The 15,300-nt window shown below is 47.1% G+C and overlaps 6 protein-coding genes across 6 annotated transcripts; 3 read left to right on the top strand and 3 right to left on the bottom strand.

Moving 5' to 3' along the window:
* Positions 1–215: 215 nt before the first annotated feature.
* On the bottom strand, positions 216–2,393 carry N7471_004805 (uncharacterized protein; the record flags this gene model as incomplete). The annotated part of the gene is made up of 1 exon (XM_057277524.1): positions 216–2,393. The coding sequence occupies one exon, from the start codon at positions 2,391–2,393 to the stop codon at positions 216–218; it is 2,178 nt and encodes a 725-aa protein (XP_057137134.1).
* A 1,834-nt stretch (positions 2,394–4,227) lies between these two features.
* On the bottom strand, positions 4,228–5,298 carry N7471_004804 (uncharacterized protein; the record flags this gene model as incomplete). Its single annotated transcript, XM_057277523.1, has 1 exon — positions 4,228–5,298. The coding sequence occupies one exon, from the start codon at positions 5,296–5,298 to the stop codon at positions 4,228–4,230; it is 1,071 nt and encodes a 356-aa protein (XP_057137133.1).
* A 3,153-nt stretch (positions 5,299–8,451) lies between these two features.
* On the top strand, positions 8,452–8,652 carry N7471_004803 (uncharacterized protein; the record flags this gene model as incomplete). Its single annotated transcript, XM_057277522.1, has 1 exon — positions 8,452–8,652. One exon carries the CDS (start codon positions 8,452–8,454, stop codon positions 8,650–8,652), a length of 201 nt encoding a protein of 66 aa, XP_057137132.1.
* Positions 8,653–9,410: 758 nt separating this feature from the next.
* Positions 9,411–9,821, bottom strand: N7471_004802 (uncharacterized protein; the record flags this gene model as incomplete). Its single annotated transcript, XM_057277521.1, has 1 exon — positions 9,411–9,821. The coding sequence occupies one exon, from the start codon at positions 9,819–9,821 to the stop codon at positions 9,411–9,413; it is 411 nt and encodes a 136-aa protein (XP_057137131.1).
* A 371-nt stretch (positions 9,822–10,192) lies between these two features.
* On the top strand, positions 10,193–11,456 carry N7471_004801 (N-terminal C2 domain-containing protein; the record flags this gene model as incomplete). Its single annotated transcript, XM_057277520.1, has 5 exons — positions 10,193–10,205; positions 10,257–10,273; positions 10,329–10,352; positions 10,408–10,820; positions 10,877–11,456. The coding sequence occupies 5 exons, from the start codon at positions 10,193–10,195 to the stop codon at positions 11,454–11,456; spliced, it is 1,047 nt and encodes a 348-aa protein (XP_057137130.1).
* A 299-nt stretch (positions 11,457–11,755) lies between these two features.
* On the top strand, positions 11,756–14,029 carry N7471_004800 (putative respiratory complex assembly protein Rmp1; the record flags this gene model as incomplete). Its single annotated transcript, XM_057277519.1, has 1 exon — positions 11,756–14,029. One exon carries the CDS (start codon positions 11,756–11,758, stop codon positions 14,027–14,029), a length of 2,274 nt encoding a protein of 757 aa, XP_057137129.1.
* Positions 14,030–15,300: the final 1,271 nt, after the last annotated feature.

Raw genomic sequence — 15,300 nt, 5'->3', positions numbered from 1 at the left:
CTCGCTTGATTGGTCATAGTCTGCAATATTACAATCAAATCATAATGTTTGAAATCTGAAGATAATCCATTATCAAAATTCATTCCGTAGATAGATACCTAGGTAACCATAGCACAGATCAGACCCTAATCAAAATCAAAAATAAACAAATAGAGAAGGGTAGATAATAAGCCACGTAGTATGTACAATTTATAGAAGTAGCGTATACCCACCAGTTAAGCATTATCCGACTTCGCCGCCAACTTCGTATTCTCCGCTTGCAACGAAGAAACAAGATCGACCCATTTCTGGCGCTCGGAGCGAAGCTGCTTGATCTCCTTCTTGAGATCATGTACCTCTTGCTTCAAGTTATCAACCTCAGACTTATTCTTGGACTTAGACTTCTTCGAGCGCTCCTCATCCTTTTGATGTCTTGCTTGGATTTTCGACGCAATCTTCAGCTGGCTAGCCTCGATCTTGTGCAGCTGCTTAAGCAGCTTAGATTCCCCATGGAGAAGTTGAGAGGCTGCTTTGGGGAGATGCGACGACGGGTCGGGGGTTGCCGTCTGCGCAAAAGATGATTGGTCTTCATTGTTGATCTCGCCCTGCGGTTGGCTTTGGCTCTGCTGCGTGCGAGTGCTGGCGGGACTGGAAGACTGATTTGTCCCTGCGCGCTTGCGCATCCTGCTGGTGTCGCTGTCTACCTCGCTGATGCCTTTTCCTGGACTCCCCGAGACACTAGGCGGTTGCGATGAGATCTGAAACTTGTCGAGTTCGGCGCGGACTTCGTCTAGCTTGCCCTCGACCTCGCGTTTGCGGATGGCTAGCTTTGCGAGCTCTTTCTCGTGGGAAGTGAGCTTGCCATTCTTTGTCATTTTGATCAGTTCCTCTGAGGACATGTTGTTGTGTGCTATCTCGTCGACGGCAGTTGCTGCTTTTTCGGAATTGGCTGAGGATAATGAAACACGGTCTTGCTCGCGGGATCTTGAGGATTCGGCGTCTAACGATGTTTCATTTTGTTGAACAATTTTTGGGCTTAGGTGTGCTATGCCATCTGCATCAGTGTAGGAAGCTTCGTCCCCGGCTGGGAGATCACCCGATACTTTAGTGTGGGCGCCATAGCCTAGAACTTGTGGTGCGAATCGTTCCAGCCCAGTATTGAGCAACCCAGTGACACTGGCAATCAGACCATGATGAGAATTCTCGCCGTCGCTGTCGAGTGATTCGTAATCCGAATCCGAGTCGTCTGCCTCGTTGGATTCGTATTCATTCGCAGACGCCCCAGATTTAGCCTTGACGCCTGCTATATTATTTGCAGCTCCCGTACCTGTGCTCTCTTCTTGCTTAGGCGGCTTGTCATCTTGAAGAGCCCAATTGACAAATTTAGCAGCATCAGCTCCCACGCTTCGCGGTGTTCCCTTGTCCACCATCCACCGCGGGATGTTGCCGCCCGGGTCACTCCTGGTGACCATGATCCATTCAACAGGATTCATTTCTTCGTCTTCGTCATCTCCATCTCCATTCTGCTCAGGTAGCCCCTCGGGGCGTTGCAGATTGGAGGATGGAGAATCACTATTCTTCTTACTCCTCTGACTAGAAGAGCTGCTCCCGCTGCTGTACTTCTTAGGAATCTCCCGAATGAGCTCGACAGACTCATATTGTCCGCGAGTATACCCGTGCTTATGCTGGACATCGGGGTGTTCACACGGCTTAGAGATCATAATCCAGCTGCGACCAGGCTGCTTAGTTCCGCCAGCTTGCAATCCAGAATCGGAATTGATGACCAACTCCACGAAATCGCGCGGAGCAGTAGGTTTGGGAAACTGCGCCGAGACATGGTAAACAATTAAATGACCCAGAACCGAACCATCATGGTCCTTGACCTCAATAGTCTCGACCTTTTCTTCGGCGCCGATCCCGCGGATGCTCTTGTCAGGCGTCTGTCCTTCCTCAATCTTCTTGCGGTTTACTTTGAGTGTTTCATCGTACTCAGTTGAGAGCTTCTTCCGCCACCGCAAGAATGGGAGGCCCTCATGTACACTCCGTCGGCCGAACCATGAGCCCCCGCCGTCATTCGCGGAAAGTTTCCACACAGTCACGTCTAACGGATTATCCTTTGGTCCGCCCATCTTGAGTGGCTTCCCCCATTCCCTTTGCAGGTCTGTAATCTCCGGATCGGTTTTTCCCACTCGTGCGGATGATGGGACTATTCGTCGAGTGGAGGAATTTGTCGTGTCGTCTAACCCGGGGTAGTCATCGTTATCGGAGATTGGGGGGTCTGGAAGTGACTCCGCTATCAGGCGGCTATTTTTGAAGATCTCGCGCACGTAGTCACGGAGCTCGTCGGGATCCTGGGGGACTTCGTCCCATGACGTCGGTTTGAGGCATTGAAGGGCCTCATGCAGAGAAGCCATATATGCGGTAGGAGGATTATTTTTGAAGTGCTAGTCCTCTGTGACGTAAAATCCAAGTTGTGTCGGTAGTGTAGTGATGTTGTTTCTAGTAGCGGGGGTTGTCAGCTCGCGGTTATGCCAGAAGCAGGCAACGGAGGTGGGATAAGCGGTGGCGGACAATTGGGCACCAAGATCTCCGGAATATATGAAGACTGCAATGTCCAACGACTCTCAGGTGGCTTGCTCAGGCGGAACTGTTTGTAGAAAGGATTTGGGTTATGAATTGATGAAGCACGAGCTGGTAAATCCCAGATAAGAGACAAATGCAACAAAATTACAACGCAAAGAGATAATAACACAAGTAAAACTAGATGTAGGTATAGGAAGGGAGTGACGGTGAACAAAAGCCGTAGAGTCTCGACTTGGATACGATGTAGCCTGGACTCTGCCTTGGCGGTTGACGTCATATACCTGGGGTAACCAACAATGGAATCTTGTATGGTCTTCGGGACATGTATTTATAATGTGGATTTGTTTGATGAGTACAAACTGAGAGAAATTGTGTATGCACTTTTTAAAACTAAGCTAAAGAGATACATACAAGATTTGGACAGAGCTGCTGATGGATCAACAAAAAAACCAGGAGAAAAGAAGCAGCCAGCGCAAGGGACCAGCCCACCCGATCAGACAGATCATAAAGGAGAGTAAGTATCTATCAGATCGAGCATCCGATTCTCGTCGTCGGAAAAAGAATGAAGGGCTTTTCCATCCAGTGAAAAGAGCCCACCGACAGACCAAGCTTGTCCAGGAATTTCTAAAACCCAGCCTGGACGATAGGAGATGAATCTATCATTGCCAATTATAGTCATTGGAGGTGAGATCGTAGCACAGAGGTCGGAGATTACTGTCACTCAGACCACTCGTCGCTTGGGGCGGGATGTGAATACCCCCAGGTCACAGACCAAGGGGAGAAATCCAGTGCATCGCCCTTTGCGCTCGATATCTGCCACAGGCGGATGTGCTCGAGTCTGACGAGGGTTGAAGGCAATCTTCTCTCACACTCGTGTTGCTGATCTTCACCTCCTCGAACCAAAGATGACCAAAAATGCGTGCTCCAACCAAGCATCACAGATGCAAGGAAGAAGGTGACGCCGTCGCATAAACTTATTCTCCAATTCTCTGATAAAGAGAACTAGCCAGTCCGGTACCCAGTACCAGAAGAACAGACCTTGTAAGAAAGTCAAGAAAACAAAAGCACACGCTGAACCCAGTCCAGTCGAGTAACCCAAATTTGCTTCCTTCCCTTTCCATCAAGCTGAGACAGAAGAATCGAAAACATAACGTTGGACATTCCACGTCCAAATTCATATCCTCCACATGCCGCGAGGCAGACCAGTCTTCATGACATATATGCGGGAATAACAAAAGAAACGAAACATAACAGAGAGCCGACCCGCCGCTTCTTGATGCAAAGGAAAAAGAGAAAAAAGAAAAACAAAAGAACATCGCTGACGCTGGAATCAAACATCGAAACTATAAAAACAGGCGCAGAAAAAGATAATTCTGGATATCATGCAAAAGGCAGGAGGGAGTATCACAGATGCACAGTGTCAAATCGAAGAGAACGCCGTCAAGAATGCGAAATGTCGTTGCTTGGAACCGGGTTCCCGGTAGCGAGAGAGACGGGAGAGGAGAGGGGGAGCCGAGGAGTCATGGTGTCGTGAAAAAAACCAAAAAATTGCGCGCGCATCTAGTGCTAAGAAACGATCCACGTTTCTCGAACCCACGTTGCACGAACCGGGGGAGCCTGGACTTGAGATGGTCGACATCACCGAGTCTACTCAGGATAGCTGAGCTAGGCGATTGTGCCATACGGCAGCGGAGCAAAGTCGCCCCAGCTGAAGCCCCCCATACCCATGTTGACAGCCGTGCTGCAGGGTTGTACAAGCATGCTCGGGAACATGCTTGGGAACATGGTCGGCAACGGGAGCGGACTGATAGCGGCCGACGTGGTCGGCATGCAGGTAGTCGGTAGGCAGTCATAGGTCTGGAACGGCGAGGGGGTGAAGGGTTGGCTGTAAGACGGGGTCGGTGAGGCAAGTTGGGCATCACTGAAACTGAGACTACCCCAAAGGTTCGGATTAGAATCACCCGTGGTGGCCGGGTTGGGGCTGGGCGACAGTACTTTCCACGACTCGAGTGGCGCTTGCTGGGGCACCGGGTTCTGCCACCAGTTTTCCGGACCTGTCGAACTGGGCAGGAGAGGAATTGGGCGCATTATATCCACCACTGGTGGTGAAGGGGCTACCAGTGGAACAAAGAGCTTGCCGATAGCTGCCTTTGCTTCTTCGCTGCGACCGCTTAGTAGCTCCCCGGCGCCGTCTTCTTCGAGCCCCTCGAGTGCCTGGGCGTTGGCACGGTAGACAAACTTGTTGGCGGCTTGGACAAACTCCTCTTGTAACCTCTTCAACTCACCGTGCTTTCCGGACCAGTTGTATGTATTGGCGGCGGCATCCACCGAGTAGACCTCCTTGTGGAAATCAACCAGGGATTCGATGGTTTCCGGAGTCAACTTGAAGGCCACCTCGTTGCGGGAGACCATGTCGACGTGTACAACGTAGGCCTCCATGTGAATCATTTGGTGGTTGTGCAGGGCTTCCCAGAGCTGGTTCTCATTCTTCTCTAACTCTGCCTGGGGGCTTTTGGTGAACATCATGGAACACAGGGTCCAGATGGCATTTTTCGATGAGAGTGTTTCTGTCAGACACCGGGTATGCTGGGTGACATTGTTCAAAGGACGCTTGACCCTGTTAACTCGCTTCAGGGTGGCTGTCAACCAAGGCTCAACCTTGGTGTTCAACACGACATTCGGAGATGATCGCGGCGCAAAAGCAGCGGCAGAAGATGGGAGTAATACTGTTGGCATTATGACACTGTGCGAGGGGTGATACGTCCGGCGTTGGTATAGCTGATATAAAAGAATGTAGAATATAGAACATAAATCATAAAGGCGACATTCGCCCACACAAAATGTTTTTGGATCTTGAAATTGTGTCGATATGTCGTATAATCCAGTATTAAAGTGCGGGCGAATGCGCAAAAAGAATAGAAATTATAATATAAAAGAAAGGAGATGACATGAAAGTCAAGAGTGGTTATAGAAGAAAAGAGGGAAGTCAAGAAGAATAATAAGAGGGGAACTACTATCAATAAGTGGAGATTTAATGGCCACAATAATATGTTAATTTTGGATTAATATTACTAGTTTTTCCTCTTAAGATATTAGAAGAAACACAGAATTCATGTTTTCTACGGTTCGTATTATTTTTTGTATGCAGGCTGATGGAGTCAATGTACATCAGTGTACTCCGTACTCCGTACAGTGGCCACACATCTCGGACTCCCCGATCTGCAGAAGACCCAGTGGCGATAATATTTGAATACCTGAATACTTGAAACGGTTAAAATGCGCGAGATCCAAACGTTTCATCAAATTTGACGGGTTCACTCGCACAGTGCCAGTCACACACACCCGTTGCACGTCCATTTGGCCAGAACAGCTGCATGATGCCCTAAACTGCAACAGCTAAGCCCCAATGATCCATGAAACGGCTTAAACTGAGAGAAACAAGAAAACCTCCGAGTCTCCATAGATCATCTAGAGCGATCAAATTACTATCTACAATTAGCGGGGACTTAAATACATTTCTCAGCTGGGCGATGTGCATATTTCAGTGTGCGCCAAGATCTACTCATCGTTAAAAGATACTGGATCCTCAACACTAGAAATCCCATGCTTTGGGGTGAAGACTCTATTTAAATTTGGCTGCAGCCTGCAGGCCAAGACTTAGTTTCGATCCCCTTTTCAATGGTGTTTCAATACTGTTGTGCTTCAATATCCAACTAAATATTAGCCTTGAAGAAGAGAAAATAATATTCCAACGTTTACAGTATTAATAATATTACACGAAACACATCCATAACACCCATAACAACCATATCAAGGTTTTTTTGGACCTATCGAGTGCCGCTAAGACGAGACAGAGTCGTAGACCTCAGCTGATGGAGGGTCGAGCAAGCGTGGGGCAGAGCCCGTCTTGAGTCACTTCAGGGCTGGGATTCGCTGAGACCAACCGAGTCCGGCCGATGCACAGGAAGCTGAGATCCCTGTTACGATCTGCCATTGGGCTGAGCCTCCATTGCCAGACTTTGGGACGGCGCCACTAGCCTTTGCGTACTGAATTACCGTTTCTTATTCTTGTCTTGTCCACATGATTCAAGTTTTCAATGATCTCATCTTACTCTGCACTCCGCAGGCGCCTCTGCCTTCTGCCTCTTCCCTAAAATGGAATCCCTGCTGCATATGAGTTCGGTCACATGGTCTTGTGTGGGTGTATTGGGGGCTCGCTTTGAGTCGGATGAAGTTTTGTCATTGTTATTGCGTATCTATAACTAAAGTAGGTTGGCTAACGTATGGAAAAATATGCGACCGAGTTGGTTGCTTTTTCCTAAAATAGATACGAGGCGGTGCACGTTACTCGCCACGTTGTGGCGGATATCTCCGGCTCCACTATGCAAAGCCCTAGTTACTACTCCGTATAGTTTCTTGCTTCACTCTGTTCACTTCACTTGTTTTGCCAAACACCGATTGGAGAAGAGATATGGGTTGGCAAGAGTCGGGAGCTGGAATCTCAGGCAGATCTTAACCATATCCACAGTCAGGCGGGTACTGAAACTCATCTCTCTCGGGCCGTATCAAGCCTGGTTTCATGATTGTCAGGCTGCCATCAAGTTGGAATACTGACATCACCGCACTATGAATGGAGCGATATATCGAAATCCATTGTATTTTGCAGACCGCATCGGTTATGACTCATATGTGTGCCGGTGATGTTCGATTTGAAACGAAGCCAGACAATGCTCTAGTATTGCACGATATACCCCTAGGCAAACCCGGAATAAATCATTGCTTTTTAGGTATGCTAAACTACTGCTTCACTGTGACTTACATTTCGAACATATCCAAGGGGCTCATTCATGAATGAGTGGTACAGCAGGCTCCGAGTTTTGTGTAGACATATATTAGACTACTTGATTATGAAGCTCATGACTCATACATCACTGCTCAGTTTGCAAAAAAGCCCTGATAAGCTTTACTTTCTTCTTCCTGGGCATCTCAGATGTCGCGTCGTACCCAAACCTCCGAGCAAGGAGTTTGGTCGTGTTGAAAATCCCGGAATATTTTTTATACTAGTTAGCAGCCTTAGGAATAATGCACCCTACAGAAGGATCAAGTCGGAAAGTATTCGAGTATCGTACTAACATCGCTACCAGGGAGAAAGCATAAAATGTCTTTAATGGTATTATCATTATCGTGTTGTTCTTTGCTTCATGAATATACTAAAATCTCTGTATGTTACCTCTCATTTTGTTAATCAAACTTGACTCGCGCCAGCAACTAAAAAGCAGAAATTTGAGGAAGGAAGACATACGACTACTTCTTTAAGAGAAGCTTGTACATACTATGTCCGTTGTAGGCATAAATTGAAGATTCCTATATGTTTGGATTCTATAGTTGGCCCTTATAGCTTTGAAGAACACAACTTGTTCGATAACTCACGACTAACTAAAGTTCGTTAACAAATATGCACTTCGAGACTCTTCATTAGTATCTCAACAGTATGACTTGTCGCTAGCTCAATAAAAAAAACTAGCTTAATGACTGACTTTCCTGACCAGCCAAGCCACATTTATTGGTACAACTCTAACATATCCCCTCAATTAATAAAGGTCTGTTGAAGCGTTCGATATTATAGATTATTCACAAATTGTAACAACATAAATTATAGAGATAAAACTCATTTTTCTACCGAGTAGCAACCCGTGCTGTCGCGATGGTCCCTAGAAGCTGCCATATACTGGGTGGTTGCCTCCAATTCGGCTCTTAAGGGGCCAGATAAAATATATTGATGGTAAGCGAACATATGCGTGCATGTAACGTTTTTCTCAGAAGTACGAATGGAATAAATGAAAATAACAATGATTAAGAGGAGCCGTAGGGCTATGGAACTAACACATTATGACCCCAGACATTCTCGCATCTCTCGGCCCTCTGTTCTCCAACGCCAACGACCTCTTGACGGAAGGTGCCGTCAAGGAGATCAATGGCCTACTAGACAACGCCAACAATCTCCTCACCGCGGATTCAGCCAAGGATATCGGTGGCCTGCTTGCCAGCGCCAGCGATCTGCCCACGCGCAAGTTCGTTCACGAGACCTAGGGGGCCTGATCGAGGATGCCGCAGATGTATGTTCCCATTTCCTCTTTCTGATCTGCTGAATGTTTTGGTGACACTAAGAGACCCTTCCGCTTGTCATGAAGCTGCTCAGGTCGTTGTAAGGTGTTCTGATGTTTTCTTTCTCTTTAATTCCTTTCGCAAAGAAGCATTCATGGCGACTCATGATGATTAATGTTATACATGAGTATCTTTAATACTATATAATCGAATGACAAGATATGTATGTGCTGATTGATAGTATTTGAAATTTCCGAGGCTTTGATCCGGATGTGTTGCCATGTAGATAGGAGAATTATTTGACATATGATAATAGCTCGTCGATTCCCTCAAGTTTGGTGTTCGAGTGAGGCGTTCTCATTGTTGATCCAGTCCTGGAATCCCCCAAAGAGGTAAGATGTTCACTTCAAGGTGTTGCAATTGGATTGGAGGGCCCAAGGGCATAGTGTTCAAGCGAGCTCTCACACAGGTAGACATAGGCGCAAATGTTCCTTAGCTTGCCTGACTCCTCGCATCTGCAACGCAAAAATATTCTTTCCCTGGGACGTGTTGGCAAGGATATTATCCGTGGTGAGTGTCGAGGAAGTTGCCTTGACTGGAATCATAGATGAGTTGTTTCGAACGCGGCTGAGAACGAATGGGGTCTTTTTTATGCCCCAGGGAAGGTGATAAGACTATGAGAAAAGCCTTAATTGTTCCTTGGTGGTCTGAATGGTTTGGAAGAAATGTTGCCATCGCCTCCCTCAAGACGGAATATCCGATGCCTTAGTTTCTTGAAATTTGGACACGACCTTCATCTCGGTGTCGCGTTCCTTGACCTTCTTGTCCATGGATTTTTGAACCTCCTCTCGTTTCCGTTTAGCAGTCTCAATCTTCTCTTTCACTTCTTTGGCAACTTGTTCCTGCTCATGGAGCGCGGCCTCGCGTGATTTGTATTGTTCTTCCAGTTGCTTAAGCTCAGTTTGGTAATCTCGAGGTTTGATTGGTTGGCATGTTAATGGGTGGTAGCGATATGATGGTAGTGGCCCATCTGGAACTTTTATCTCGGCGAGATCAGGGTGGATTGGGATGACGCGGGTTGTTGAATCCAAAGGAACGGGCGCGGCTTCGGCCGGGGGAGATGAAGCGGGAGGAGTAGGCTCGGGTTTCACCATGGTCGTAGAGCGAGAACAAGGTATTTAAAAATGGTAGTATTTCACAAGGAACAAGTGTTGATCGCCAGAGGTTTTCGAAGAAGAGGTGAAATGAGTACTGGCGTAGAAGTGACCTCGGGAGTCTGGCTGCAGGTTATTGATTCTGCCACATCACCACACCTTACCGCCCATAATGTCCGCGACGTACGCGGGGAGGACTCTTAGCCAAATTGACGACTTTATCACTGCTTGACATCTGATACTCATGCTAGTTGAGTTTCTTCTCAGCTCCAGATTGAGATATTTTCTCGAGGCCGGTCCTGAGTGGACTAGTTGGTGTGCCTGTTACATCTGAGTCCCCACAAACTTGAGCCAGTGACGTGACCGTTAACATGCAGGCATTTGGTATGTTCCTCTATACTTGTTGATTGATATAAGCTAACGCACTCACGATAGTCCCCAAGCACAGACGAGTAAGTTACATAATAAGGCCAAGTGAAGTACATATGTAACTGACTTCTGCTACAGCCTAGGTTCGAGCTCGTTTTAAGGGTATGCATTATAAACAGACTATGGAAATGCCGTCAAGATTTCTAACGTTGAAAAGATCATCGATATTAATAATGTCCCCTTGGGCAACAGCGTCGCTTTTGTGCGATGGCGATTGCCATCGTCAAGCTCCACTGAACACCAAGGCCACACAGAGAAAGCAACTCTATCAGATCACCGCGCTTACTGGGGCTATGAGAAATGCCTTCAGGTAAGACTTACAATTGATAGAACATCAATTCTTCAGGAGTGTGATCTCAACTTTGAGGTCATACAAGAGTACACTTCGTCGCCCATGTCCGAAAAGAGCGTGCTGGGAAAAATCAAACTCAACCTTGCCGAATACGTGGACAAAACGGAGGAAGATGAAGGGATCATTCGGCGATACCTGATGCATGAAAGTAAAGTGAACAGTACTGTCAAGATCGGGATCGCGATGCGTCAGCTAGAAGGAGACCGCAACTTCACGACGTAAGCGAAGCCCCAGATTTATATCCTATCCACGCTCTCAATGCTGATTATAAAAGACCACAGCTGAAATCCGCCACCGTCTTTGGAGGGATTGCCGGAGTTGTTCAGCTCACCGAACAGCCCGTCAACGCCGATGAATTTGGCCAGCTGCCGTCTACTGACACCAAGAGCCGGGAAATTGCAGATATGCAAGACATGTATCGGCGCACTTTAGCAGCGTCGTGGTCTTCTAGAGCCTGTGATTTGCCTGCTGATAAGTTGGTTGAAGAGTTGTTTGCTGGAAGTTCTTGCTGGAACAACGATGCACACAATGCCAACCCTGGCATCTCAGCGGGCGATCACCGAGATTCTCTATTGAGTGCAGAGGCAGTCCCGCGACAAAGCCGCTCTGGGAAAAAGCTGTCACCCAGTTTCGAACGGCGCCCCAAGAGTTCTTCCAGCAATCGCTCACACAGTAGCAGTAAGACCCCAGACCCTCTTGCACTTGGGCATCAGAAAAAGGGGGGAAGCATCGAGCAGCAGTTATATGAAGGGGTCAAGGGTCGGGCGTGGAAGGCGCCAGATATAAATAATGAGCTTTCCGAGTTCGATGTAAGAGAGAACTTGCGCAGCTGGGAAATTGTACCAAAAGAATGAATTCTACATACCTTTCTACGCTATGTATTAGTATCTGGCTTGGATTCCCTACTTTTAAGTAAGCTTTTTCGCATATAATTGAGAGACAAACTTGACGGCGTTGTTCTACATAATCGAAGAATTCGTTCAAGAGTTTTGTACATCGTACATAGTACTAAATAGTTATTGCGGCCAGGGGATCGCCGCCTGAGGCAGAACTTGATTTCTTATCGCGGCTTAGCGCCCCGATTATCGCCGGAGAAAAGCGATCGCAGGATAATTTACCTTCTCTGTGTTTGCAATAGACCTACTGTTCTGTCATGCTTCGACGCCCCGCAGGGAACAAGCTGGGGCTTCTGAGCTTCCAGTCGCTTTCATATCGGAGACCACTATTGTCATACCCACAAGCCGTTCTTCCCCGATGCCAGAGTAACTGGAGTCGCGATCATGAACGCGAAGCTTTCGATGGACCCAATTCCGAACGAAACCGCGAACCGAAAGATAATGGAAAACATGAAGCAGGCACATTCACATTGGGTGTGGACACACTTGGAAAGCCAGGACAAATCGTTGTTGTGCCTTCACGTCGCCGCCGAATGTTAAATCGCAATCGCAACAAAAACCCCGAAAATGAATCTGGCGGCACAATCAGCGCCATGTTGGATGAACTTAACGACGAGAACTCAACGCCCAGCGATAAATCGGTCCAGGAAAGAATTGATGAAGTTCGTGGATCATATCAACTGGGACAGATCTTGCCTGCTGCCGATCTCAAGGCATTGTGGTCAAAATTGGCTTCCTCTTTCACATACAAGCAATTGTCAGAGTTTATTTCAGAGTACAATCGCAATGCCGTGATAGAAGAGAAAGGTTGGACCTGGGGGTCAAGTAGCTCCAAATCGTTATTGGGAAAGACCAAGGGCTTCAGGGGAAAATCCCGGGCTGCAGAGACGATCGTTCGGGATTGTTGGCAGCTGGTGGCTGATGGCGAGCGTGGCCAGTTGGAATTCCGCATACCAGCTCAGTTCATATCCTTGCTTCTCCATGCTGAGCATTTCTCTTTCCACGAGCTGGCTAGTCTCCATGGCTGTGGTATTGATGTCACGCAATCTGCGGGTCTGGTATCACTTACTGGCAAGCGAAATGATTGTGAGTCTGTTCACGAGATTATCATTGATGCAACTGGCAGGATCCGTGAGGATGATGTCGGAATCAACCCATATATCCACGGAGATGGAATCAGTCAAGTTTTTACACCAGACTTTTTGGAATGGGTCAACAGCACACACGGGGTATTCGTGGAATGCAAAGCACACAGGCCACCCCAAAAGATTATCTATCTTGCTGAGAATAAGTCGGGAGCAGATAATGCGCGGAGGACCTTGAACTTGGCCTTATCCAACACCACATCTCCATCGACGCCATTTTCAACATATTTACCTGCTTCGGAACTCGCCAGTGCTTATAGCTATAGACCAGAAGCTCATGCTTCATGGTTTGAGCAGCAAAAGTCGTGGTTCCGGTGGGCAATGTCTTCCAGTCAAAATGCCGAGGCAGAAAACCTCGAAACTCCTTTCTTCGACAAGCATCAAACACGACTCTCAGATGAACTATTGAAGCTTCTCCGAGTTACTACTCCGAAAACCGGATTAGTCACCGGTTTGCATGAATCTGTGACAGCCGTGGTTGGGAAATGCCTTTTTATGCAAAAGCCCTCTCTCGATGATACAGCCATCAGTCCGGCACAGTTGGGGAGACTGTCCCTTCCACGGGCTTTCACAAACGACATACCTCTGGTGTCGCGCTTCATCAACTCACTCATGCCTATCCGCCCAAAGAACGAGGCACAGCTATATCGACTTCGGTTGACTCCAACCTCCAACGCAGGATCTCCGCCGGAACTCGAAATTGAGGTAACCATGAACTCGAACTTGGATGGCGTGGATGTCCACAGCGTAAAGGCTATCCTCATCACAAGCAGCGTTGACTACCTGCTTCCGGAAAATGGTCTGGACCTGCGTTTCACACGAACCCTCTCACAAGACCTCTTGCATAAGCCATCTTCCAACTCAGAACTCCCGCAAAGCTCTTCTAAAGAACTCTTGCCCCAGCCTTCTTCTTCGCCACAGATCCAAGCAATGCTGCAAAGCATCAAAATCTCCCTCCAGGGCTCAATCATCAGCAGTGGGGGTTCGCAAGGCCCTGTTCCACTTCCTATATTTTGCAACATCACTCTTCCCTGTGATCTTGTTAATCAGCCTGCCTCGCAAAAAGTTGAATCCAAAATTTTTGACGAATCAATGGCAGAGAACAGCGTCGCTGTCGAGTACATGTTCCCTCCACTCAGCGACATTCGAGGTGCCATTGTCCAAAAGTACAGCTTTGATGGGCGAGCACTTGACTACCGGTATTACGAGAGCGGTTCGCTCCTTGCTGCTCGGACAAATGAGGTCTCTCTGGGCATGGAGATTCCCCAAGTTGACTCAGTCGCAGAAAGTGACCAATCCGAGCAGCTTGATCATGAGTTCCATTCGTTCTACAACGCGGCGTGTAACATGGCATTCAAAATCCACGGCAAAAGATATGTGGATTAACAGCATGAGTCACTTTTTGTTTGAATTTGTACAGCGTGCATCAACGGCCATCATCATATGGGATGGCGGCGTCTTGGGTCTGTATTTACTGTACATTATGTGTAAAATATTTGCCCTTATTAGACACGGACTATGCCTTGAGTTTTAATATAGCTAGTCGAAAGTCTCCTTGAATAGACACAATCACCGAAAAAATCATGATTTACAGGTACTAAGCATGGCAGAACAATCTCATAACCTTGGAAGCTTCCCGAGGTCATTCGAAGTGTCTTACCAAATCTATTACAAACATCCATGGATAATATCGCGCTACAGGCGAAAGATTCCTGGTCTACCTAGGTACAACTATCGACTTCCAAATCGGAAGTATATCTCAATTGAAGTGGGCCGGTGTGGTGATTGCCAAGATAGGCTCTCTTGACGGAAACGAACCATGGATATGGGCCGGACAACGGGGATCCCACTTGGGCAATCTAGCGTACTATGTAGAAATTTGGCAAGATTGGGAGATTTTTTTCTTATGTATAGAGTCCACGGGCCTGATCTCATTTTGCTCATATGTCTGTAGCTTGGAAATGGTCATACCATGTAATTGTGCCAAATAGATTCTGACTATCTTGTTCCAATGCCCCGTTTAAATGAGATGCCTCATGGGTCTTTGTATCCATGAAAATTCTCCTATAATAAGGTACGCTGTCTGTTGCACGCTATACAATGCACGGCAGAATGAATGGTTGGCTACTCCAAGCCTGCTCCATGGAGTTGAACTTTGGCTTTTTTTTTAGAGAAGATGGAGAGTAGTTGATATGATCCTGTGGGTCTAGATCTCTGGGGTTCGATTACAATCTGGAGGACCATCCGATTCTGGGTAGCAGTTTAACATAAAGGCCCACAAGAAGCCAGGGTCACACCTTTAGCTGTACATTGTCTATTTTAAGTACCCTGGCTTCTTTACCAAGTTTATTTTTTCGAATGCTTTTGTTGGATGTACTCGATATCTTTAGCCTTGTGTAAGTGACGGGTGCCTCAGTAAGTCAAACCTTGGATTTGACCGAGATACTTGACCTACTTATATCATAGGCATTGCCTTCTAGGTAATTTCAGGTTTTATTATAAAATTTATCGTTCTCTGTAGAAGTAATTTGACTACAAAAAGCAAAAAAAGCAAGATTCCCCAAGATGTCGAAGATGCGATTAGGATTCGCCTAAGTATACGTTTGCATATCAAAATTAGTACTCGAGTGACTCTGCTAGAGTACTATCTTGGGCTT

This window comes from Penicillium samsonianum (genome assembly GCF_028829775.1).
Source record: "Penicillium samsonianum strain IBT 33392 chromosome Unknown utg000003l_segment0_segment0, whole genome shotgun sequence".
In the NCBI taxonomy this organism is placed as follows: domain Eukaryota; kingdom Fungi; phylum Ascomycota; class Eurotiomycetes; order Eurotiales; family Aspergillaceae; genus Penicillium; species Penicillium samsonianum.
This window is presented reverse-complemented; position numbering and strand designations above follow the sequence as displayed.